The 27512-nt window shown below is 39.6% G+C and overlaps 2 protein-coding genes across 5 annotated transcripts in view; one reads left to right on the forward strand and one right to left on the reverse strand.

Annotated features, from left to right (window-relative positions):
• Positions 1 to 27512, reverse strand: part of syn2b (synapsin IIb) — a 36528-nt gene that overhangs the window by 4312 nt on the left and 4704 nt on the right. Inside the window, exons 5-10 of the mRNA XM_016249327.1 lie at positions 6265 to 6327; positions 5579 to 5721; positions 5160 to 5234; positions 3687 to 3789; positions 1729 to 1881; positions 1171 to 1237 (exon numbers count right to left, since the gene is read on the reverse strand). Of these exons, the coding sequence (XP_016104813.1) occupies positions 1171 to 1237; positions 1729 to 1881; positions 3687 to 3789; positions 5160 to 5234; positions 5579 to 5721; positions 6265 to 6327 (604 nt within the window). The remainder of the gene's footprint in view (positions 1 to 1170; positions 1238 to 1728; positions 1882 to 3686; positions 3790 to 5159; positions 5235 to 5578; positions 5722 to 6264; positions 6328 to 27512) is intronic.
• On the forward strand, positions 7532 to 26175 carry LOC107564284 (metalloproteinase inhibitor 2-like). Of its 4 annotated transcripts, XM_016249316.1 has the most exons (6): positions 7564 to 7707; positions 21973 to 22036; positions 24184 to 24260; positions 24358 to 24454; positions 25209 to 25327; positions 25752 to 26149. In XM_016249316.1, the coding sequence occupies exons 1-6, from the start codon at positions 7648 to 7650 to the stop codon at positions 25923 to 25925; spliced, it is 591 nt and encodes a 196-aa protein (XP_016104802.1). In that variant the 5' UTR covers positions 7564 to 7647; the 3' UTR covers positions 25926 to 26149. The 4 variants fall into 4 exon arrangements, 3 of the variants coding, with proteins under 3 accessions (XP_016104801.1, XP_016104802.1, XP_016104803.1); XM_016249315.1 differs by lacking the exons at positions 21973 to 22036; positions 24184 to 24260; positions 24358 to 24454; positions 25209 to 25327; positions 25752 to 26149 and adding exons at positions 10946 to 11040; positions 14484 to 14589; positions 15690 to 15811; positions 16481 to 17228 and having other exon boundaries at positions 7532 to 7771; XR_001606202.1 differs by lacking the exon at positions 7564 to 7707 and having other exon boundaries at positions 21853 to 22032; positions 25752 to 26175.

The raw sequence follows: 27512 nt of genomic DNA on the forward strand, positions 1-27512 counted from the left end.
CCCCAATGCAAAAAACCTCAATGGCTTTATTTTCATTATGCAAAATATAAGTTCTTGTATATTCTTTTGATTTTGGGGTGATATATTAACATGACGCATTCTTGATAGGTTTCTTGTGGTTTGACTATTCCACTACAGTAAGTTTTGTATTGCTCAGAAGGATATGTAACATAAGCTGACAGTCAAGAGGTCATGGGAGGAAGGACTCATCTAGCCTCCTATTCTGAAACCTTCATTAAACCTGATCCTAAAATTGACTGGCTTAAGTTTGAAATGTAATGGCCATTCAGTTTTATGGAAATCCTTCCGATGGCTTATCTGTTTACAGTTCAACAGGCTGAAAGAAAATCTTCTTGGTAACCTTGAGAAAACAAATGTTTAAGACAGCTTCAAACATTTCCAAAGAACCACCTTCCAACACCTCTTTAGAAATCATGCTGAAAAATAGTAAAAACACACATCTTATTTTTTAAAAACAGAAAGTTATTGAATGCACATGTTGTGTATTCAGCATGTAAAGACATGGACTTACAACAGCAAGCTTGCTTGCACATCACTCATGCAAAACCACAAACACTACATTCAAATAACAAAAAAAAGAAAAGAAAAGAAAACAACAACATCACACATATAACACACACACACACACACACACACACACACACACAAATGTTACAGCACACATCCGAAAGCAAAGAAATCTCAGCTAGACGATTAGAAACTACACTTACTGAAATAAATTCAAGTTGTACAAAAGGTCATAAGTCTTTCATAGTACATATTGACCACATGAGACACCACAGCACTGGACTTTGCATAGGCACAGTTAGAATTGTTCTTTAGCTGGCAGCGACAACCCTGGAAACCACACGACTAACTGACAAGAAAACGAATGCAGCCATCAGAAGCAAATAGGGACAGAAATGTGAACAGTACAGAAAAACACTTCATAGGGGCGAACGACACAGTCAAGGCAGATTCTGAAGAGCACACGCTCCAAACCACTGCATCTGTCACTATCCTAACCTCAACCAGCACCAGTGAACTGAGCTTTTGTTTTATTGTGGGCTGAACCGTGTATCTGGAATTGTGGCAGTAGAAATCATTTTGCCTGGACTTGTTTTGGTCCGACTGCAACTCCGTTACAGTCGAGAATGTACTGCAAACAACCTTGTGGAGGGGTCCGCTGGCCGAGGGTCTTGTTGGGGTCAGTCAGGCTTTCTTTTAAGGCAGCGCTCTGTAGACACACACAAACAAACACACTCAAATGTTTTTCAGTCTTAGTGCATTTCTATTGATTCCACACCAGGGGGCAACACTAGACAGAAAGAGGGGCCACAGAAACTATTTTTGGGAGAAAATGCTTTGCTAATTTAAAGGGACAGTCCACCCCCAAAAAATACAATTCTGTCATTATTTACTCATTCTCATGTTGTTCCAAACCTGTATGGTTTTCAAAAGAAGATGTCTCAGTGTTTTGTTGTTGTTGTAGCAGCAGGTTTTCCATTTACCTAAGAAGACCTGGCAAACTATTTAACAAACCTGTCTGAGACTGAGACCAGTTTTCTAAAATGATATGAGAAATAAATCGAACAAACACTTTCTTAGAAAAACTACAATCTGAATGTGTATTGTATTGAAATCCTTCTGATATGTCACTTAATTGCATAATAATTTGGAACACAGTGTGTATTCTGTTAGAGTAACACTGGGGTTTGACGACCGTACTTGTGCAGGTTGTACAGTGGTTGGAGGTCTTTGTGGGGATCGAGCTGCTATGCGGCCCGGTTCCTGGTTCATCTTGGCCAGGACGATAGCAGCGATCAGCTGCCGGTCCTCTAGCTGGTGATCTCCAATCAGCTGCATCGATGAGCCCACCACCTACAGCCAAACACATGCAACAGCACTGATACAGGAAGATTGAGCGATCTATCTGTAAACATCCAGCAGATGCAGCATAGTGGAACTGATGTCCATGCTTTCAGACGGAAGTATGTGTGATGTGCTGCTCCCACTCTCAGTGAGGATGCGCTCATTCACTGTGTGCTAACATAGAAAACAGTTTCCATAGCAACACAGCCATGTCAAGACTAAGACAAAACATTTCAACAGCAACATGTTGTACAGAGAGAAATCTATGCTTTGATCATTATAGTTCATCATCTGACATGAGATTATTCGTCAGACTTGAAGCCATTTGCATAGACACACATCTCTAAGCTATAAAGGAAGAATGATGTCCGTTTTGGAGACAATGAGATGATTTTGTCATTGTGGCTTGCCACTGGGAGAAAACAATCATGACCATTTCCATGCTGGAAACTCACTATATTGTCTTTTTTTTTACCACATCAAAATAAATGTACTGAAAGCACTGGAAATGAGGCATGTTTCTGAGAAATGTTATTGTCTTGTGAGATCAAGAAATATCTTATTATTGTCAATGTCCACTCCCAAAGAGACAAAAACTGCAACCTGTTCAACAGTCCTGAGCATCACTGTGTCTGATTAAGACCAGGCAGTTTGAGTTTCAATTTGTAACTAGTGTGCAGTGGTTACTGTTTAATCAGAGTGATGTATTTAATTTGGAAGCCGTACAATTTCTTTGTGTGTGTAAGAGATTCTGTAATAACTGTTCTCATTCACTGAAACACTCAAAATAACACAAAATAACGTTAGGACACAGCTTTGTGTCTTGTGACCGATTGCGACATGCTAAAGGTTTGGATTTATCTTCTCAATGAGAAAAGGGAAGATGCCCAGCACTTCAAACTTTGACTTTGTTCCTCACACAAAGCTATCGTTTGGCTTCAGAAGACATGCAATGCTCGGTGCTTAAAATCACTGAAGTCATTTTGTTGCAAAGAAATGATTGTAACTGTACCTTTATGTGCTTGTTACGTCTTTTACATTGCTGAGAGGTGCTTTAGAGGTTTAGGTGGACTCAGGTGCTCAAAAATAGCCTGCTAATAGTGTACTGTAATTTAAAGTATTGTGTCTCGAAATCTATCTGGCTGTTACTTGTTTATAGTGTTTAAAATGGATTTGATTTATAGGGCTGGGATGGAGTTCTAAAATCTCATCATGACAGTACAACGAAACAAAACCAACTTATTTTTAGGTATAACAAAACATTGCAGTTAAATCATTGCGAGCTGACATCACAATATAGTGACGCTTGTCTTACGAGGCTGTGCTGGGTTTACTGGCCATGTGGCTAAATGACGCACCACATAGAGTAGTGCACAATATTTATGACATCATTTGCATGAACTAAATTTGGTGTTTAATGCTGAATATAAAGTGAATTACCTGCACATGTGGGGATATTAGCAGGAAATTAAAAACTATAGGAGTGTCCTTAAAATCCTTAAACACTTGAGTTCTACTTTTGCATGAGGAAAAAGTGAGCTTCCAAAGAACTACTGCAATGTCTGACTCACATTCCTAACAATGGATTTGGCAAGGATTTATGTGTTTTCTGCAAAACCTCATAAAGCATGCACCCATTTGTCTGTGTCCTGGCACAATACACAGTCACTGCGGTCAGCGCCTCCTCTCATGACTATAATCTTCTGTCTCTTCGTCCGGTGTTGATCTTTCAACTATCAGCTCGCATGCAATTATATAGAGGTCGGGTGACTTATGTAATGCTTGAATCAGTGCTTACATCACTATGCTCTCACCTCAGTGATATAGTCCTTTCCATCCTTTCCATGTATGGCTTTAACAGCACAGATGTCTAGACCTCCAAAGACATCTGCACAGGCGTCCACCCACAGCTTATATCTGCAGGACAGAAGAGCATGTCACTAAAGAGCTTTCCCGATCTCTTCCCAAAGACATGTGTTGAACTATTATTAAATTAACTCCCTGTTGAACATCCATTTCAACATCCTGATCTACTTCAGTATTATTCTTACAGAATTGTCAGTACTATTCATTTTGTTTCCTTCCTGCTACTGGATGTTGCATTTTACATCACATTTATGAATTAAACTCATCTTTTGGTTATGTTGCACTGGTCAGTATGCCAGTTGTCTTGGACTTTATAGATATTCACTATTTGCAAGGAGAAAGTTGTTTTTTTTTATGCCCGCAAACAAGGTTGTTCAGCTGGTCATGTGATCTCAACATTTATGCTTTCAATCTTTTGAAAGTAAAATATGTAGAATGAAATTTGTGTGTATGTATATACAGTATATATACAGTGGGGGAAAAAAGTATTTAGTCAGCCACCAATTGTACAAGTTCTCCCACTTAAAAAGATGAGAGAGGCCTGTAATTTTCATCATAGGTATACCTCAACTATGAGAGACAAAATGAGAAAAAGAAATCCAGAAAATCACATTGTAGGATTTTTAAAGAATTAATTGGTAAATTCCTCGGTAAAATAAGTATTTGGTCACCTACAAACAAGCAAGATTTCTGGCTCTCACAGACCTGTAACTTCTTCTTTAAGAGGCTCCTCTGTCCTCCACTCGTTACCTGTATTAATGGCATCTGTATGTATGTATGGAACGACAGGAACGACAGATATACAGTAGAATGTTGGGCTGCTTATTTTTCTCAAGAGCATGATTTATTTAAGTGCACAAGCCATACTAATAGCCCTGATAGCACACATACATCTGGAGACATCTATTGGATGTGCGTTGTTCAGACGTTTCCAGTCAGATGTTAAATAAAGGGTTAGAAAATGTCTTTAAGGTGTTTATGATTTAGAATGTATGTAAAACTGCCTTCTTTTTTTTCTTTTTTAAACAGATGTTTTCCTGATGATCGCTTTTTACCAGCTATCTTGGCACCTGATTATGGAGTTTCAGTTTTATCGACTATTTCATCATGAATTTAGCATCTTTATCTCCAATCAGTCATCTAATACACATGCACGTTCCTATACAAAACCAGGTGACGCCTTGCCAATAAGACACTTGGCTCTCTTTAATGACATTTTATGAGCTCCTTTCTGCTGTCATAATGCAATTTTTACATTATCTATTAAAAGTTTACTAAAGCAGTGCACTAGCATTAAGATGCCATCAAAGGTAGCACACTGTACATGGACTTAAAGACGCAGACCTCATAGAGTCTGTAAAAGCCTCAGTATATTTGGACCAATACAGTTAATCGAAAGCGTTTCTTTCTCTATTACTCACTTGTCAGTCATGGCTACTTGCTCCAGCATGGCAGAGCCAGTGTTTGATTTCCAGTTGCCAGATATGGATGTTCTCCTGTGAATTGAAATAATTGATCAATTCACATTCAGTCCGCGCAATGATTTCACCAATCATTACCAAAGGAATTCTTCACCAAAAATTATAATTTGCTATTGCATGAAATCAGAAGTTGTATCCACTGCTATTATAATACGTTTATGGTCGTTTGTGCATGCTTTTTGAAGCTTGAAAGCCTTGGTTCCCATTAATTGTCATTTCGTGGATCAGTAAATTCATCAAAATCTTCCATTTACAGTGTGTTACGCGGAAATAAAGAGAGTCTGTGAGGTTTGGAATGACTTGAGGGTCTAGCAGCTTGACATAGATTACTGTAAGCTGTGTTGTGCGCCTGTACTTACATGTAAGCTTTGTAGTCAGAACCGATCTTCTGGACCCTGATGTCATATTTAGCATCAATGAAAGGCTCTGTGGTCGTGTAGGTTTGAGTGATGGCCACAACACTTGCAATGTCTTGGAAGTCACTGTGATTGTCGACTTTCACCTGCCAAGGCAAAGTACCATTGATATGTTGCCATGTTGTTAACGGGCTGAGAGACAGAGTGTGTAATTTCAGTGAAATCAGCAGCTTCGAAAGAAGTATTAAACACTTCTTCTGTCAGCCGTTTTAAAGCAAAAAAGGTAATCCCTTCCCCAAACCAAAGCCATGGTTAATACATTGGGTCTCATTCACTAATGGTTGATTATTAGACCATTTAGAACAAAAGTTATTGAAGAATTATGATTTTTGAATATGTTTATATTTCAGATTTCACACACACATTTGTGCACACACACTGCTAGTGAATGAGACCCAACTCTATTGTGACTGATACAGTTAACTAACTGAATTAAATGTCTAATGGAGACCATCAAAATAAAGTGTAATCAAACTATTAAAGACATTTTGCTAATTGAAATGAGCTCAAATTAAAATGGAGACAGAGAAAAAGAATCTAATAACATGACACATGGTCAAATACTAAAAATGACAACAAAAAAAATAAACTTAAAATGAAAATATAAAAACAAAAGCATTTTAGCATACCTTCCCCATTCCAGAATGAGCGTGTCCGATCTTCACCACCGCAGGGAATGTTGGCATTGAGATCTGAAACACAGATTCATTGTTTTCATTGTTGACTTTCATTAGTAAACTTATCCATGTTTGGATTAGTTACTGACTTCATGCAAGAATCCAGGAACTGGTCACTACGTCATTTAATCCCAACTATAGGCCAATAAATCTTTCATTGTTTCAACTTCAGTTAGTCATTTATTATGCATTGCTGCAGTGTAGTGCTTCAGACTGTCTCATCATATCCAGTCTATCAATCAAGCGTGTGTGAACAAGACACGTTTTATGTCCTAAAAACCAGCGACTGATTGCTAACACTGCATACAACCAATTTGACTTCCATAATCTGACATTTCTGAGAGCATCACAGCATTTAACCAGACTCGCTTTTCTCCACGGGGAACTGATAGCATAAAGAATGTTTTCATATTGGAGTCAGATCTGAATGGATACGCCACTCCTGAAACTCCACTGGTACAAGAGCATCTCCACCGATCCTAGAGTGTGTGTGTGTGTGTGTGTGTGTGTGCACTGGTTTGGGTGGTTTATGAGGACACTAATTTGTATAATGACATGGGTATGACACAGGTATTTCAATATGAAGGTGGTTTATGAGGACACTACCTGTGTCCCTACAATTTAAAGGCTTAAAAACATACTAAAGGGTGTTTTTTTGAAAATCTAAAAATGCACAAATTTTCCTGTGAGGGGTAGGTTTAGGTGTAGGGCGATAGAAAATACAGTTTGTACAGTATAAAAATCATTACACCTATGGAGAGTCCCCACGAAGTGAAGTGACATGTGGCCAAGTATGGTGACCCATACTCGGAATTAGTGCTCTGCATTTACCCATCCAAAGTGGGCACACACAGCAGTGAACACACACAAACCGTGAACACACACCCAGAGCAGTGGCCATTTATGCTGCGGCGCCCGGGGAGCAGTTGGGGGTTCGGTGCCTTGCTCAAGGGCATCTCAGTCCCTTGTGGTATTGAAGGTGGAAGAGAGCGCTGTACATTCACTCCCCCCACCTACAATCCCTGCCGGTACGAGACTCGAACTCACAACCTTTGGGTTATGAGTCCGACTCTCTAACCATTTGGCCACGACTTCCCTGTCCCTGAACCACCAATACCAAGATGTGAGTGTGTGTGTGTGTGTTTGTAGAGGGTGGGGTTTGTTTAGTTAGAAGGGTGGTCCTTTCCTCAGCCAGAAATGAAAGCTATAAGACACCCGCAGATCCTAGAGAGAGATCATCACTACAGACGGAGGGGAGCAATCATTCAGGGCCACAAGAAGTGTATTTTATATAGTTGATAATTTCTCTGGTGCTGGCAGAGCGTGAGTGTGAGTATGTCTGCTGCTGTGACTCTAGGGCTGCTGTTCTTCCTCTCTGCGGGACTGAACGAGCAGGTGGCCGAGGGCTGCAGCTGTGCTCCAGGACACCCTCAACAGCTGTTCTGCATGTCTGACATAGGTACGTCAATCAAACTGGAGTTTATGCTCTTTTATTTTCATAACTTTGCCAAAGTAAAGTGCAGGTCTTCAGGATGGTGTGACAAATCTGTCAAGAACATTACACTGTTACAGTTTAATATTGCATAAACGTTTGCACTAAATGAAATACCTGTTATCAAAACCCAAATTTTGTCCATCAGCAATGAGGAATATCCCGAAACGGCTAAATCTCAACAGACTTAGGTTCAGGACAGTGTCGTGAACTGCAATGTGTCAAACATATTAAGTTTGTAATGATTGTGCAAATACGATAATATGATCAGAATCAAGGTGATATTTAGTTGTTGCCTCGTTAAGGAACGAGCAGTCACCTTATTTTACAATGATCTGGTGTACCAATTAACCTTATTATAACAGCATAATTAGTCAGAAGCTGCTCTCGGTTCTCTGTAATTATGAATAAGCTGATATTCAAACTGCTGTTGTAATAAGTCACAGTTCAATGATCCAACGACTTTGGAGTGGCATTTACTTTTTAATTAGCTCTGGGTTTGGCTTTAAAAATTTGGTTTGGCTTTAAAAATAGGTGTATTGATTTGTGATGCGATTGATATAATTTGAACTTCAATAAAATCACGAATGAAGTCATTGACTATTGAATTGTCAAGAACTGAATGCTTTCTTACTTTCTCGAAAGTGAAAGTGTTTTTACTTACAAGTGAAAGACGTCGAGTCAAAAGACAGAAACAAAATATTAATATTCAAGATGTATTCTCTGAAAACAAGTCTTAATGTCTTATTTATTTTGATTCTCAGGTAAATTTATCTTATTTTATTTTCTGAAAAACAAGACGGCATCTGATTTTTGTAGTGCACTCGTTTAAATGTTCTGCTAAACGAGTTTCACTCAGAGAATGAAAGAGTTGGTTTGAATCCCTGCTTCAGTGCGTCAGAGCTGCTTAGGCATTCCATTCTTTGTTCTGGAACAATAAGGCATGGAATGACCGGCATGAGACACACAGATTCCTGTAGTATTCTTTGAACGAATACAGTAAATCCACATAATCCATCAACTAGATAACAACTATGGCATCAGTGTACCATCCCACTCATTTATAACCCATAGATGTTTTATTTTAAAGGAACAAGCTGTAAATCAATGACAAATTCTTTCATCTTGGCAAACTGAACTCCTAGCAGAAGATGTTAAAGGGTCAAAGTCAAATAAAGTCTTTGTCTGAGATGACCACTTTCAGCAAATAATTAAAATTTAATTACACTAAAAATGTCAAGTAGTGTAAGCATGTAAAAAGATATAAAATAATTTTCCTTACTTGAACCCATTTGTATCGTAAAAGAGTGACTTTATGTCAATGAGTGTATTTTTAAAACGAGATTGCAAGAAAAATATATATGTCGTTGAACAATAATGTCATTTAGGTTTTAAACCATTGGACAACCTAAGCTAACCGTGCCATTGTCGTGAGTTGTTTGCGGGCAGGGAAAAGTTGAGGATCGTTTAGGAGGAAACACTTGTAAGCACAAGGAAAATGCAGAAGAATAGCAAACCAACTTATAGTAGCTGAAAGAACAACTGAAAAGGAGGGTAACAAGTACACAGACCAAATGAGAAACTAAACGAGACACAGGTGAACAAAATTAGTTACTATAGCAACAATTATTGATGGTCACCTTTGGTTCCCTTTGCATCTACACATCAACTATAGCAGTCATTAGAGCTTTGTTGTAATCCTGTAATCCTTACTTTGTAGTAATCCTGAAGACCTTGATTAGCGTGTTCAGGTGTGTTTGATTAGGGTTGGAGCTAAACTCTGCAGGAAAGTGGATCTCGAGTTCCAGATTTGAGGACCCCTGCATTATAGTATTAGTAGACTGTCTGCTTAACTGCTAACACTTTATTTTGATGGTCCCGCAATAGACAGTCTACAGTATGTGCAGCTGAAAAATCTAAAGTATACAGTTGCAGAACGTCTAAAGAGGACCATCAAAATACAGTGTAAGTGGACATACTCAGAAACCTAGGAACCAACACAACAGGAATGAAAATGTACTTTATAAAAAACTGAATGACCTTGAACCACAGTCATGAGAATCTGCTGGACTTCTGGTTGTTATATACCACGACTTTGATTGAAAATCAAAATTAGTTGCTATTAGTTGAAATTCAAAATAATGTTCACATACAAGACAATACAATATAGTAAAATGTACCAAATAAAGCCAGATTAAAGCTTCAAGATATATTTTAAGAGCTCTTGTAGGTAATTGCATGTGGGTTATCTGGGAGCGAGTTCACAACCTCTTTTTCAGCTACAGTAAATATCAGGTACATCTAGCTGGATTATGTATTTAGTACTTTCTTTGTATTCTTTGGGTCCTATCATACACCCGGCACAATGCGACGCAAGTGTTTTTGCTAGTTTCAGCCCGACGCAGTTCTCATTTTCCTGTCCTGCGCCACGTTGTTTAAATAGCAAATGCATTTTGCCCATTTGTGTGCCCATGGGCATACTGGTCTGAAAACGAGGTGTGTTCAGGTGCAATGTTGGCGCATTACTATTTTGAGGAACTGAAAATTGACCAACTCAAACCTGGTCTAAAGTCTGGCGCAATATTTTTTTCTTTGTTATTTAAAGGGCATGTTAGTAATATGTGCCTACAGGCGGGTGCACAACGTGCGTACACTTTGCTTATTACACACACAGGGACGCACAGCAGCACACAAACATTTTTAAAAATGAAAAATTACATTCCACCATGTAAGTAGCGAACCCGCCATGGCTGAGATGAGACTCTGATTGGTTTATTACACGTTACGCCCAAAAACACCCATTACTCATTAAGAGAATAGGGACAACCCATTTAGACCATGCGCCCGGGCGTGCCGACCATTTTCCCGTCGTTAAACTAGCAGAAGTGGATTCGGACACGGCCTGAATGCACCTGAGCCGTGCACTTTAGACCATATGCTTAGATCGTTAAAATAGGGCCCTAAGTATCACAATGTATTCACAATGTATAGATAGATAGATAGATAGATAGATAGATAGATAGATAAACATGACTGTGTAAGTATGTGATTCTAAAAGAAGAAATTGATTTCACTGAAAAGATTCCTTTAATGCTTTCAGTGTCACACACTAGTAATAACAACTAAATCATTTCTGATTAGTGATGCGAGCTGAGGTAACTGGAGAGAAGATCATACACAGCGATGAAAATACACCTGGCATGGGAAAAATTCAGTATGAAATCCAAGTGATAAAGGTGAGCTAAAGTACTTGTAATGTGGGGAATATTTTTGCTATTTGGCCTTCCGTCCAAGTAGTCCACCATTAACATGACTGTGTAAGTGTGTGATTCTAAAAGAAGAAATTGATTTCACTGAAAAGATTCCTTTAATGCTTTCAGTGTCACACACTAGTAATAACAACTAAATCATTTCTGATTAGTGATGCGAGCTGAGGTAACTGGAGAGAAGATCATACACAGCGATGAAAATACACCTGGCATGGGAAAAATTCAGTATGAAATCCAAGTGATAAAGGTGAGCTAAAGTACTTGTAATGTGGGGAATATTTTTGCTATTTGGCCTTCCGTCCAAGTAGTCCACCATTTAAATGGAGGCAAAGTTACAATCTCTTTGGGATTCTTGTGGATTAACTGGTAGAGTATAGACTGATAAAGGCAGCATGGGTATCTAAATATGAAAACACACTTAATAAAAACAGAGTGACTATTTACACTAAGTAACAACTCTGCCACCCAGCTTGGCTAGTAGCACAACAATAGTTTGGTCAAACCAAACAAACGTATTACAAAACTCTTTTGGCTAGCCAGAAACTGTGTCAAGTCACGTCACCTTTATTTATATAGCACTTTACACAATACAGACTTATAGACTATATTCAGTCTTATAGCACGGCATTGCGCTCATTCCTTTATCTCAGGGAACTGAGGTTACATTAGTAACCGGAGCATTCCCTATTGAACTTTCTCTCCTGTTGCATTTAACACGCTTATGTGGAATGCATCCAATAGCGCCATGCCATAAGCCAGTGCAGAACTAAGCCGCTCTGCGAGCTCAGCCCCACAGCGCCCGTAATGAGGGCTCCTAAAAAGCATGATGAGTTTTTTAATTATGAGACCCAAGCCACCCAGCTGGGGACTACATAGCAGAACCCTTTCCACTCACAGAGGGGATTAGGTGAAATAAGCAGACAAAATCTGTGCCTGGAGGGCAGGGACGTCTAAGTTGGAAAACATGGCTATAGCATCAACTATCCAGTGAGAGTCTCTGCTTCGTAACCGGCAGCCCTTTAGAGAGGCCTCTGAAGCATACAAAGAGCTGCTCTGAGTGCCGAAACGGGCAAGAGCGCTCAACGTACACACTAAGAGCCCAAACATTCTAATACCCCTTTTCCACCAGCATGAACCGGGTGCTAGTTCAGAGCCAGTGCTATTGCCGGTTCGGAGTTGGTTCAACTGGCGAGCCTTCTAAGAACTGGTTTGCCTTTCCACGGGCTAGAAAGCCACCACAGAGCCAGGTCTTACGTCTCTGAATACGTCTCATCTGTCCTAGTAATGCTAGTGCGGAAGCGCCAAACACAAGAGACTTGTTCCTAGATGCATCGCGCCATGCAGACTGATCAGTGCACGACACCAAAGCACCGCGAAAGTGATCCAAAAGCATAAAGAAAGTTGTATGCTTTCCAATCACTCCCGCGGCACCTCGACCGGTCTGCGCAGTGCCGATGCAGCCCGAACAAGTTTAAACACACAATCAACTGTGGTGGACTTTGCATTGCTATTGATGTTCATGGCTTTGCAAACCTACATCGGCATCCAAACACGGCAAATTCAACGTATTTGTGTTTAGCTGCTATTTCAAAAATGGTGGTCAAAGGTTTCTGTTCGTCTTGTTGGTCACAGAAACCCCTCCCCCAGCCCCTGATGCAAGCGGTTCTTACTTCTTGACCAGCAATGGTTTGGTGCTACTTACGAACCACTTTTCCTGGTTTGGAGCTGGTGCTTTGGGTGTCAAAAGACAAAGAACCGATTTGAAACTAGGCTCTGGCTCCTAACCAGCCCAAAGAGGCCAAACATGAAGGCTCCACAGCTCTGGCCAGGGATGCCAAATCATGCCTCTTGGTTGTGAGAAGAGGTCTGTCCTCAATGGTATCTGCCAAGGGTCTGCCAATAGCACCTGAATCAACTCTGGAAACCACGTCTGATTCCTCCTGAGTGGGGTCACCAGGAGGACTGAGCATCTGACTCCCCTGACCCGTCTGATGACCTGAGGGAGCAGGGCAACCGAGGGGAAGGCATACATGCGAGTGCTGGGCCATTCCTGGGCCAGGGCATCTTGCTGCTTCGAAAAGTAAATTGGGCAGTGAAAGTTGTCTTCTGAGGAAAATAAGTCTACCTCTGCCTCCCGAAGACAGACCAGATCATTTGAACCATTTGGGGATGTAGTCTCCGTTCTCCTGCCGCTACATTGCCCCTGGACAGCATGTAATTCATAATGCGGATTCCTATCTGTCTCAGAGGGGAAGGAGCCACGTCCACGCACTTCGTAAAAGTGCAGAGGCCAGAGACAGTCTGAATGGCAGGATTGTATAAGCCATCCCCTTGAACGCACATTTCAAGAATGGTCTCTTATGAGGGGCTATGTGGATGTGAAAGTAAGTCTCTTTCAGATCCATTGATAAAAAACAGTACCCAGGGCATATTTGCATGAGCATCTGTTTCAAAGTCAGCATCTTGAACGGCCGCTTCATCGGCGCGCAGTTCAGATGCCTGAGATCGAGAATGGGCCTGAGCTGTTTTGTGAACGAGGAAGTAGCGGTTGTAAAAGCCTGACTCGCTGTTCGTCTGAGGAACCATCTCCAAGGCTCCTTTTGCAAACAAGGCTTGCACTTCGGACTGGAGAATGTGAGCATCGTTGTCCTTTACCAAAGTTTGAATAATACCTCTGAAGCGAGGTGGTCTGTGAGTGAACTGGGGCGAGTAACCTCGTTCTATGATGTTTAGATCCCAACTTGACACATCCACAAAGGCTTTCCAAGCCTAGAGCCAGGTGGCAAGCGGTCTGAGTTTCTCGATTGACAGGTGATAGAGTGACTCTTCTACGGTGAGCAGCAAGCTGAGCTTCTTGCTTTGGCTTCTTTCTTCAGAGTAGAGCAAGGAGATGATCTTCGTCACTGAAGGAGAACATTTCTGATGAATGGCGCTTTGGCTCTCCCCTTTTGGCAGGTTGAAGCTCCATTTATTAATGCAGTTACACAAACGTGAACAAATCAGGCTTCACAATCAGAGTAAACATGAGATTCCCCATAAGCATGTTAAACGCAACAGGAGAGACCGTTCAATAGGAAACTCCATCGGTGACAGAAATGGAGAAAAAACCTTGGGAGAAACTGACAAAGACTAAAGTTGACGCAGTTCGCTTTTAGTGACTCAAGTTCAAATCAACCGTTTTCCAATCTCATTTTTCTCTCTGTGCCCATCCTATGTCAACTTACAGAGGCATTTGTTTTTAGCAGACCCAAAATGGTTGTTTAGGGTTAAGATTAATTATGATATACATCTATACTGTATATACACTACAGTGCACTGAGGTTCAAGTAGCCAAATAAAAATGTAATATGGTGACTTTGCAAAAATGATAGGAATAAAGGCTACCAGCAAACAAAATCTTGTTTTTGCAGGTGTTCAAGGGTTTTGATCGAATAAAGGAAATTCAGCATGTCTATACGAATGAGATGTCTTCAATGTGCGGTACTAGACTGGGTCGTGGACAGTATCTGCTTTCAGGTAAAAGCATTTATAATGTTTTAACAAATTACCACATTTTTCTTGGAGTTTTGAAATGAGAGTTTATTGTAATAAAGAAAAAATCCTTTGAGAATGGAAAATGTCTTCCTATAGTCTAGAAGAGCATTGATTACCTCTAAGGCCAAACTCAAGCTGTGTTTCTACTGTCTGGCCAGTAATCCCACAGTGCTACTCTAAAACCTGCCTCCAGAGAACAATATCACACAAACCCTCCATTTCACCAGCAAGGGCAAGATGAATGAAAACTAGAATGAAAGCTAGCTCAGTAGTGCACATCAATCATGCTGAATCAACATATTTCACATAAAAAAGAGAACACACATACTTGTTCAGTCACCCCTGCTTTCATTTATTTGCTCATAGGAATGCACAAAACAACTCCATTAGGGCTTTTAAATCCAAAGACGTACACATTTAGAAAGATGCTAATAAAGTCTTGAATGTTTATGCCATATTTCTTTATGAAGAACGATCAATCATATTCATTTTCCACTAAATAATGCAACCTGAGGAGGTTTGAGCTGACAAACAGAAATCTGGAGTTATGATGTAATTTATTAAATATGTGGATGCAAAAGTCCAGTACCAACAAAGACACTGGGAAGAGACAGAAGAAATATGAAACCGAATAAATAGACAAGTATAATATATGTTCTTCAGCTGGTCTCTGATATTTTCATGAGCATAATGTGCACTTATTATGGCAATGGTTAGCATACATTGTTTTTAGCATTGTGTGTAATTCTATAAAAATATATTTCTGTCTCATATGGTGATCACCATCGGATTGCAAGTTATTTCAGACACTTGCTGGTGTCTGAAAGTAGGTTTTGCAATGAAAATCGTTTAAAAGTCTTAAAAGTTTACATTACAGCTGGTAGCCTGATATGAAAACATGGGAGATGAGCAGCAGTTCTGACCATCTCCTGACTTATATAAACCTACATATTCAAATTGATCTGCCCCTAAACACTGTGAGAGGGTGATTCTCTGGCTAACATTATATACATGTAGGTGGACCTCAGGGAAAATAAAACAATATTGAAATTTGTGATACTGTATGTTTTTTTATCTCACAGGAAGCATCGCGCCTGAGGGATTCTTCGTTTCAATGTGCGACTATCTTGCGCTCTGGGACAGACTCTCCTTAATGCAAAAAAAGAACATCAAACACAGATATCTGATGAGCTGTAGCTGCATGGTAATAAAATATGTCATATATTTATTTCAACCCAGTTGACAATGATCCAAACATTATGAGCACTCAATTACCAAACAAAAATATCATGTCATTCCACTGAATTACTTTTCTGTACATGTGATACTAACCAATATTATCAAGGGACTTGATGATACACACGGACAGGAAAATAGAGGTTATGCGCAACAGACTTCCGTATTCTGTTAACCGGGTCTCGTCGCTTCCGGTTCAAGCGTTTTGCATATGCTTCGTTACATATGAAGCAGTTTTACTCAAGATGCCTTCAAAGTAGATACCAAAGATTATCATAACCAATGTCCATCACATATGCGGACTGATATCTAAAAGTTTTTTATTTTCAATAAAAACAGCTAGCTATAGTTTAACTGATTATCTTAAAAGTTCATAGATATCGCTATTATTTATTACGGCTGTTAGCATGTTCTCCGACAAGCGGAAGCGATGAGACCTGTTTTCCTTGTTTGGTCAGGTGACGTTCGACATATACCCTATAGCCAATTAACAAAACTTAAAGAGAAAGAAATATGCATGCTAATAAGCAACTAATTAATATTGAAAACTCGTACATAAAGTGTTACCAAAATATTATATTATATTGTATTATAGTATATTGCAGTATACTAATCTCTGAAATTGTCTTCTCTACAGATTTCTACCTGCACTGAAAAGCCCTGTCAACCTAGCACAAAAAATGAGTGTATACTGACAAACTTGTCATCCTTATGGTCATTTGAGGATAGAGAACCAATTCACGAGTCTGCCTGCATCAGACACAGCGATGGCTCCTGCGGCTGGTATGGAGGAACCGGCAAACCTTCTGAAAATGACACCATGGACGTGTCTGATGTCTGACGGCCGAGAGCATGAGTGGTTTCTCACTGTAAAAGAAGTTGCTTGATGCTGTCCAAGAAGACAGAAGACAGTTCAAATGTAAACACATGCAAGCCATTTAACCTGCTATACTTTCTTATAGACACACAGCACACCTTAGCCACATTCGCCTAGCAACCACACAGCCCTGTCCCAAATGGAACACTGTCCATTAAGTCCATGAGACCGTAGGGTGTCCAATTTGTCATTTTAGCGTTCAGAAGGGTGCTCACGAGCGGCCCCTTTGCGGCCGTAATGCGCCCTCGATCCGCACTGGTGCGAGCTCCGCAGTAGACTTCTACCCGACAGTCAAAGCGGCATTACGTCATGAAAGTGCGAAGGTTTAGGGTGCCATTTGGGACAGGGCCACAGAACACTTTAGCTTTGCCTGGCTAATTAGTGACTTGCATTATAATTAACAGTGTTGGATTATTAACATGTCATAGTTATACTACAATATGATGACATTATCTATTAGGTCCCAATCATTTGATTTTCTATTTAAAAATGAATAAAGAAAAATGAATAAGCTAATTCAGCTTGCTTCTTTTTTTTTGTTGATAAAAAATGGGTTTTGGGCTTAAGTGGTTTATTTGCATGTATCTGCTGTAACACAGACACAAATGTCAAAGAATGTGCAATTGACCTTTTGCACATATACAGGCCTAAATTAATCTTTACAATTTTACATTTTATCTGTATTCTATTTTCTTGGTGTATTTTAACATGTTATTTTTTAAAGTAATAACTTGTAAAACAACAACAACAACAAAAAGAGACAACATGAAATAAAAAAATGATAGAAATGAAGGAAGCTGCCAATGGTGTTGTAACAAAGTTTGTAGATCAGGGAAGAAGGAGGCTGGAACTGGCGAACGTTTAAACATAAAACTTTAATAATCAAATAAACAAACACAAAACGAAAGTACAAGACTGCGGCATAAAACATAATAAAACAACAACATAAATAGTCCAGGCTTGGTCCTCTCTCGTCCTTCACTGTCGTCACTCCTCCTTTTATCCCTCCAGAGCTCCTCCATGGGATTGGAGTCTGGTGAGTGGTCCACCACCCCACTCATCACAGGTGTGTTTTTATCTCTCACCACGGTGAAGCACCGGTTCATGTTTTGCAATATGTTCGTCACATGGACATTTGTGAAGCATCATGCTGATTGCAGGACAGTGTGACATCAGCATGAGACCAAGGCCATGATGGCCAAGTTGCAGTAACAGTACAGATGAGAAACATATTTTAAAAATTGCTTTTAGCAGATGTCCTGCAGTTCATCAGGAGATGTCTCTCTAAATGCGGAAAAATAAATAAAAAAATAAAAATATGAAAGAATGTTAAAAAGGTTAACAAATAAAAATTCTGACCCTCATGCCATTCTAAACCTGTATATTTTGAGAAATATCTTGTGTGTGTGTGTGTGTGTGTGTGTGTCAATTGTCACCAAGACTGTCTCGTTAGCAATATACTTCCAAATTTGTTGTATGGATTTCGAACGACACAAAGGTAAGACAGACATTTACATTTTTGGGTGAACTATTTAAAAGTATCCATTTAATCGATTCATTTAAATCCAAGATGTAGATTACTTTTTCTTCAGTACAACAGTAAAGACGATTTTTTGCTGAAACCGTGGTCCTTGGTGATTCATAAAATGCAAATCCACGACTATACTGATGATATATTGAGGTCTTATGAAGTGAAACGATCGGTCGGTGCAAGAAACTGAACATTATTTACAACATTTCCACCTGTAATCCAGAGTCTCAGTCAAATGGGAAGTCCAACCAATTTGACGATTCTAAAAGTTAATTAAAAGATCGTAAAACTAATCCATAAGAATTGAGCGGTTTAGTCCAAATTTTCTGAAGAGACTTGATCACTTCATATGATGTGCAGCAGTTTTGGTGCTTTAACCATCACAGAACTTATCGATATAATCCCTAAATATCAATAAGACAGTAGTCATGTCGGTGTCGCAGATATTTCTTTGCTCAAACTCAGCAAGGAAGTAAGTATAGCTAGGGAGTGCCCCTATGAAAGGTGGGCTCACATTAAAATAAAGCTAAACTCCGCTCCCCAAGCAGAGGATATGATGAGTGGTTGAGTAGCAGAAGCCTGTGATACTATAATCAGTAGGAGCTATAATCAGTAAATCATCCAGCATGCAAACTCCACTCATTTTACAGGGGGAGAAAGCTGCGTTCACACATTCCACGAATGCACACATTCATTGCAAGGACTGCGAAGTGGTACGCTGTACCCATGAAACAATCTCGGAAACACTTGTTACCATAGCCTACTATAGTAAAAGTACTTGAATTAATTTGTTGTGGTAATTCTATAGTTGCTGTGGTAATAGTAATATAAACTAATTAATTTACCCAATACTGTACTGTTTTCTACAACTATATTATACTACAATACCTACACTACAGTTTACTGTAATAAAAACTAAAGTAGCCTAGACTACTGTATTTATTACAGTTGATCAGTTCACTATAGTTAATACTACAGTATGCTGTAGCATTCATAAACAAAGTGTTGTAAATACTATAATATATACAGTTTAATAAAACTTACTATAGTATGGTTCAAAACTTTTTACTATACTGGTTTACTATAAATTACCATAGTATTTTTTCATGTGGTTTCACCATATTCCTCATGATGGTTTACTGAAGTGTTTTATTCTGTTATTGCTCAATCTTGTATACAGTATGTGGAACCACACTGGCTGGCTGTAAGTTACCGGGGCCGAGAGAGCTCTGCAAATGAAGAAACAAAAAACATGCAAATAGAGAAAAACCAGCAAATTATCAAAACATCTTCATCAGTTTGACGACATATGTGCTGCAACTATTCACAACACAATACAGAAACGCACTGCAAATACGCACAGACCTCATCGGAAATATACAGAGAGCCGCAACAAGTGCCGAAGCTGGCTGGGACACGCTTCAGTGTCTACTGTGAAAGCTAAGATTTCGGATCATGAACATCTTGATCATATGATTCCTTAGCGGGGTTTTCTCTCTCTCTCTCTCTCTCTCTCTCGATATGATTAGCCTAAATAAGCTGACGAAATACACCTACTGTAACTTTAAGCTGGCTAAATTACTTTGACAACTTCCCTAACTAAAATTAACCATGGTTTTACTATTTAAAAAACATGGTTAAACCATGGTAATCACAAATTGCACTAAGTTTAACCATGGTATTTGTGTGGTTATACAAATGGCAGTCACCAAAAAAATAAAAATTATGACGGTAAAATGGTAAACTCCAAAAACATCATTACTACACTTTTACTATAATAAAACCATGGTTAATTCTCGTAAGGGTTGTTGGGGTCTCCTTGAAACATTTGCGTTGTGGTATAGCCTACTACTTGCAGCACGTTTCTGTATTTAGTTGTGCTGAGTATTTGCAGTGTGTGTGTTGTCAAACTGATGATGATGTTGTGCTGTAGTGATGTCCGGTTCAACCAACTGTCGAAGTTTGCCGAGGATTTCCGAGGACTCCACAAGAACCGAATGAGCCGTGGCGAAGTTTGCCGAGGATTACCGAAGACTCCACAAGAACCGAATGAGCCGTGGCGAAGTTTGCCGAGGATTACCGAGGACTCCACAAGAACCGAATGAGCCGTGGCGAAGTTTGCCGAGGATTTCCGAAGACTCCACAAGAACCGAATGAGCCGTGGCGAAGTTTGCCGAGGATTACCGAAGACTCCACAAGAACCGAATGAGCCGTGGCGAAATTTGCCGAGGATTACCGAGGATTCTGAGAGTGAGTTGACGATACTGTGCAAGCCTGAGTGAGGCGCGTACTGGAAATATGCTGGTTTATTATGACTGTTATTAATTTACATTTTATTAAAACCTGCAAAAACCTTTTTGTCGAGTGATGTAAATAAATTTTACAATAGTTTATTGTGCATGCATATTATATTTAAAGTTGCTTAAGCGAAATCGAGGAGTTTATAAGACTAGTTTATTCATTCTTCATACTGTAGACATGTAGAACATATCCGCGTTGTGCATCAGTGTCTGTAATGTGTGCTGTAGCTGCGAAACTTTTAGGAATCTTATCCGAGTTGTAGGTTAGTCAGTGTCTGAGGATCCGCGAATGAAACTGACAACAAACACCATTAACTTATTTACATTTTATTAAAACCTGCAAAAACCTTTTTGTCGAGTGATGTAAATAAATTTTACAATAGTTTATTGTGCATGCATATTATATTTAAAGTTGCTTAAGCGAAATCGAGGAGTTTATAAGACTAGTTTATTCATTCTTCATACTGTAGACATGTAGAACATATCCGCGTTGTGCATCAGTGTCTGTAATGTGTGCTGTAGCTGCGAAACTTTTAGGAATCTTATCCGAGTTGTAGGTTAGTCAGTGTCTGAGGATCCGCGAATGAAACTGACAACAAACACCATTAACTTAAGTGAATTATATGGCAATGATCAGCAATATGCTTTCACACAAATTACTTTATTTTTGAATGTTTCAAAATGACTTATTTGAATTTTTCATTGATGCAACATGGCACTGAGTTGTTAGAAAATAAAGTTATTGCTTGATCAGCTTTTTGAACCAGTTCTTCACTGCTGGTGCTTTTTCTATTGGCACGTTTTTATCTAAAGTTGCGGCGCGTGGAGCTCTCTCGGCCACCTTAGTAACTGAGGTGAGGTTGGTGAGCACTGTTGCCAAGTCCGCGGTTTTCCCATGGAATTAGGCTACTTTAATTTTGCCGCGGGTTGAAGCGACCCCAATAACGTTATATTTAGCCATAGGGCAGGGATCCTCAAATCTGGCCCACGAGATCCACTTTCCTGCAGAGTTGAGCTCTAACCCTAATCAAACACACCTGAGCATGCTAATCAATGTCTTCAGGATCATTAGAAAATCACAGGTAGCTGAGTTTGATCAGGGTTGGAGCTAAACTCTGCAGCGCATTGGACCTCCAGGGCAAGATTTGAGGAACCCTGCCATAGGGGATATTTGAACAGGGGGATCCTGCCACCCCAGGAACGCCATTGGGCTAGTTTTGAGTAGCAATTGGACGGGCCTGGCAACCCTGTGGTGAGGTCAGATGGGCGGGAGATATAAGAGCTATATAAGATGCTACAATTTAGAGATCTTCAGAGAATGACAAAGAAAGTGCTACCTGAGTATACTGTGTGCTGGGAGTATGTCTGCTGCTGTGACTCTAGGGCTGCTGATCTTCCTCTCTGCGGTACTGAACGAGCAGGTGGCCGAGGGCTGTAAATGTCTTCCAAGACACCCTCAACAGGTGTTCTGCGAGTCTGATGTAGGTAAGTCAAACACATGCATAGCTAATTAGGCGTCTATTTGATGTCTGCATTTACATCTGCAATACATCTAGGACGTTTCCTATCAGATGTCAAATACAGGTTTAGAAGGTGTTTATGATTTAGAATGCATGCAAAACTGACATCTTAAAGAAGTCTATCAGATGTTTGTTCACAACAGATGCTTTCCAGATGAAGCGATCTTTAACAGACCTCTTGCAGACATATGTGTGCTGTCTGGGTATAGGTGCCGTATACAAATCTGTAGGTGGCATGCTGCTTTGAAATAAGAAACTACACATCAGGTTTATGGAGAGCAGTGTCGGGCAGTAACTAGTAACTAGGGTTGCACGGTTTACCGGTACTACGGTAGTAGTAAGGCTCAATACTGGCGTTGCCGCTGTATTTTTTTAAACGGTAGTATCTCATTGGGGTTCCTCCGTAAGTAATGTAGTATGTGGGGCAGTCGCTAAAATGTTCGAACACTTGTGCATGCAAATAGATACTTTACTTATTTTTTGTCCTGTTGCTTTTCTGCGGTGCAAAATGCTGTGTAGAATTGGCGCCTTGCAGCGGGTTCACACTGGATGCGGGAGCAGCACGCGCACATTGAGCTTCCACACTGGCAGCGTTTGTCACGCGCAGTGGCTTGTGTGCTGAGTATTGTTCATTCTGTCATGTTTCTCAGGCATTCTCCGACAGCTGAAGATGGTTTGAGATGGGCAGCTCACACACACACGCACGCAACATGCTGTATAGTGTCAATGCATGATAAGTTATCTTAACATTAAGATATAAGCTATAGTTTTAATCATTTTAAATGAGCCTTTGAAATTTGGGCATAAACTGGCAATGTTTTCGTGTAATTTAAAATAAATAAAAAAAAATCACCGCACTGAATGTCATGGTGGTTGTGAAACATGGAACAGCTCACTTTGATTTTATAGTGAAATTGTTATTTTTCGTGTTTTCTCGTGTCCATTTTGAACAGTGCCGATCCTAGACTTCTGGGGGCCCTACGCAAAATTTAGCCTAATCATTTTTACAAATGATTCACCGCACTGAATGTCATGGTGGTTGTGAAACATGGAACAGCTCACTTTGATTTTATAGTGAAATTGTTATTTTTCGTGTTTTCTCGTGTCCATTTTGAACAGTGCCGATCCTAGACTTCTGGGGGCCCTATGCAAAATTTAGCCTAATCATTTTTACAAATGCATATGGTACAATAAATACTGTGACCGTATCGTTTATAATAATCTGAGATGTTTTTAGATGACCGTTTGTTGTTGTTTATTGTGTCTCGCTGCTTCTAGCGTTCTGGGACGGTCAGTTGAGCTACAAGATCACAGAACATCTCGATTCTCACAAAGATGCATTCTGTGTTCTCGCGTCCTTCTGAGTTTGTTCTTTCAAGGTAGCCTGGCAAGACCGGTCTCCACGAGAACACAAGTCTGTTCTTTGCATTCTTGGAATTGAGAAACGGCGAATTTCAGTCAGAGTTGTGCGACACAATCGCCGTTTACGGATCTCGTAGGAATGAACGAGAAATGCTGTAAGCTGTGTCCCACCTGTCGCAAAAATTCAGTGACTTCTCTTATAAAACGGCAACAATACAAAAGTATTGGTTTGTGTAAAACATGTTGGAGATTAGCCAATAGGCTGTCGATTCATTAAATAATGAGATGTTTCCTGTAAAAAGCGGTTTATTCAGTGTAGTGAAGCCTCTCCTCCATTGACATCCATTCAAAAAGCGGTCTCTGGTCTCCTAAAGCGGAAGCGTTAACATTAGCCGTTACACAATTTTTTTGGGCTAAAGGTTGCTGGCTTGTCTTCTAGTGGCTCTGTTATAGCAGCGTGTATTTTCCTCTGTGCCCATGTTAACAGGTTAGAGTATTCACACGGCACGCAGAAGCGGCAGTGCCGCGATCGTTTCAGCGCAGGGTCTATTTTTGCTGCGCTGCTCACGCTGAATTAAAGCCACAGTGCATTGTTCTTGTTCAAAATAGACAAGTAAACTCAAAGAACAAATTTAAAATATGAACATTGTTTTTGTTTTGGACAAAATGTAAAGTAATCGGGAACATTTAAAAAAAATTAGATTAACACTTTTTTTGTGTTTTGTCACATGTGACTCCTTTACCTATTAGTGATTCGAGCGAAGATCATTGGAAGTGTGACCAGCACTCACCCCGACTTAGTTGCATTCAATATCAAAGTTATCACGGTGAGAAAATGTACCTGAGACATTATTTTCAAATTCAAAATTTGCCATTATTATATATATATATATATTTATTATTATTATTTTTTTTTTAATCCAGAAGTACAAGCCTTCCAACAAAAAGGATATTCGGGTCATCTACTCAACTAAAACTTCATGTGGCGGTGTTCTGAACAACGGCGAGTATCTGCTGTCAGGTAAAATCATTTACTCTCTGAAGGCAGAGTTTGAGTTGAAACTGAACGCGCTGGTTGTGTGCATCAGTTGAGGCTGGAGTGTACGTCACATGTCATGCCCTGATTTGCAGTCTGGGTGAGTCGGAGGCCGTCTGCAGATTTTGGGCAGTCTGAGTTGACCGATTTCACAGAATCACAATGAATTCAATTATTCAACTTCAGTTTTGTTTTTTTGTTTTTTTAGCTTCAGACTTTAATATCACTCGTTTGATACTTTGAGCAGATTTTAGGGCACATAGTTTTTACTTATGCGTCTCCTAGCAATAAGACTCACTTCTGTGTGCGTTTGGGATGAGTTCAGAGTCTTTTAGTTGGTAAACCTCAACTTTTAGCATATTCTATCCATTCCCCCCTTCTCTGTAACCATTTACAAAACCAGTCCTAGTGTATCGGTTTAGATATTAAAAGTCTTGTAGTGTATTCCAGCCAGATCAATTAAGCCTAATGTTCCATTTTAATAGCTCGAACATTTAAGAACTTGATGACACCTTTCATAAGTAAACCGTAATTGTCCTCCGTGATGTTACACTCCTCAAAGAAAAGACTCATTATCCAAGACCTGAAAACACTTATGAATCTCAATGGGGCATGAGGGTTCAATAAGTGAGGACATCTCTAGGTACAAAATAATTGTGTGTGTATATGCAGTAAAAAAAAAAACTTTAACTGTAAAAAATAGAGGTGCATAAGAATTTATTTATTTTTTCCACCCAAGGAAGTCTCATGGATGGAGTGATAGTTTTTGGTTTATGTGACTTTATGTGGCCTTGGGACCAACTCTCCTCGGTTCAAAAGGGGAACCTCAACATGTATCGGAGAGGCTGCGTCTGTGAGGTAATCCAAATCATATTTTTTACAATAATTCACCGTAGTCTGAAGATTTTTCTGCCATTTTGAGTTGTCAAACACATATTTAAACTCTGAGCTCAGATCATTTTGTAAAAGATTTCCATGTTTAATGCATCAAAGAATTTGACAAGGACATCCCAGATGCCATAGAGGAAGTTCTCAACACCTCTTATGATTAAACATGCTTGGTAGAGAAGAACCCAACCATGCAGACCTAAAAGACAAGCTTGAAGTCTCCAGATGTTCCTAAAAAAAACGTGTTGCATTTGCATACTTGGTTTTGTAATTAATACTTGGGGCTCTTGCATTAGCGACCGACTGTTATCAGTGATATTGATTTATTGTTGTTTTTGTAGTAAAGGTTGTTATGAGCATTGAGAAGTGTTCTCTAAAACTGTGATCTCTACAGATTGCATCTTGTACTGGAGCATCTTGTTTGACCAAGAAGCTTCAAAGAAAGTGTCTGATAGGAGTCAATTCCCTCGGTCTTGTTTATGAAGAGGCTCTTCAGTCTGTTTGCCTGCCATGCAGAGACGGCTTCTGCAGATGGCGAAAAATGATTGGCAACTACAAACGCTCCTAAAAATTACGCCCTGAAGACCAAGTGCATCAGCCAGTTTGGGCATTTGTTCTTCAGAATGCTTAGATTATTAAAATGAATTTTAAACATTTACTGAAGCTTTGCAATGCTGTCAGCAAATACATACAAAACTCTTGTTTTCATGGAGATATGCCATTAAACCGTTTTGCATGTAAAAGCGTCTGTGTATTTAATGGGAAATGTGTGTGTGTGTATATAAATACGGCTGTTCTTCGTGGCAATGCTTTATATCCAATGCATTGATTTTTCACTTTTCTGTTCTGAGCATTGAGTTAAATAGGAAAAATGACAGTAACTTTAAGGTTCCTTTCCACAGAACCACAGCCAATTTCAATCAATTTATGCTTGTATTTCACTTTCATGTCTTGGGGTCAGAAAGCCTAAAAAATGAATATCAAAAGGCCCCTACATCACATGTTGTTCAGGAAGGCTTCGAGAAAAATCCTCCTCGCTCATTCAAAAACAAATGCCAGCATATTCAGTTGTCAGACACGACTGGAACATCCAATGGGAAGGGCTTCTATGGCCAGCTAAAAGTTAAAAAAAAATAGAGCTTTTTGGCAGGAAAGCATACCAGATGGGTTTGGTGCACACAGGGCTAAAAAGTAGCCCATGCCCACAGTTAAATATACTGCTGGATCTTTAATGTTGTGGGCCTGTTTTTCTGCCGGCGGTCCTGGACATCTTGTTCGGATACATGGCATCATGGATTCTAGACCGATTAAAAATCTAAACCATTGTCCTGATCTTCCTTCAGGACAGTGATCCAAAACAAACATCAAAATCAGCACAAAAATGTCTCACTGAGCACAAAATGAAGCTTCTGCCGTGGTCGTCTCAGTCTCCAGACCTGAACCCTATAGAAAATGAGTGAGGTGATCTGAAGAGAAGGAGCTGTGAATCTGAAAGATTTGGAGCGATTCTGTCTGAAAGAATGTTTTCCGATCTCCGGTTTTCTCCAAACTCCTCAGGCATTATAGAAGAAAATTCAGAGCTGTTATCTTGGGAAAAGGACGTTGCAATAATTGGGTGCCAATAATTGTGGCCAACATGAACTAGAGAACATTTAATTCATAATGATATTTTACCCCCACTTTCCGCTGTTTTACTTCAATGAAAGGTTAGAATTTTGTGGATTTTTTTTTTTTAATGAAAGCCCAAAAAGATAAACCATGCAGATTTATTTTCACAGCCACATTTGCTCATATTTACCAAGGGTGCCAATATTAGTAGAGGGCACTAAGTTGTCAGCGTTTCTAATCAAAATACACAAAACCAATTTGGTACTTCAGCGGTTCTTTGGAGTGGTTAAGGTGCTATACACAGCACTGCTACCATATAAAGAACCTGTTTTAAGCCCTTGTATAGTTCTGTAAAGGTTTCCGAAGTCTCTCTTAGTTTAGTTGGGAAAGTATTAAAAAACAACTTCCTGAAGATAGCGTGGATCTCAACCTTTTTTGCCCCCAAGGCCCCCCCTGTAAGGAAATATTCCACAAGACTTTTTGACCTCAGAAAAACATAAAACCTCAAAACAGCTTTTGCCATTGTAGTAAATTCCCATTCATAGCA

Source organism: Sinocyclocheilus grahami, unplaced genomic scaffold (assembly GCF_001515645.1).
Source record: "Sinocyclocheilus grahami isolate Dianchi unplaced genomic scaffold, SAMN03320097.WGS_v1.1 scaffold921.1, whole genome shotgun sequence".
Lineage (NCBI taxonomy): Eukaryota > Metazoa > Chordata > Actinopteri > Cypriniformes > Cyprinidae > Sinocyclocheilus > Sinocyclocheilus grahami.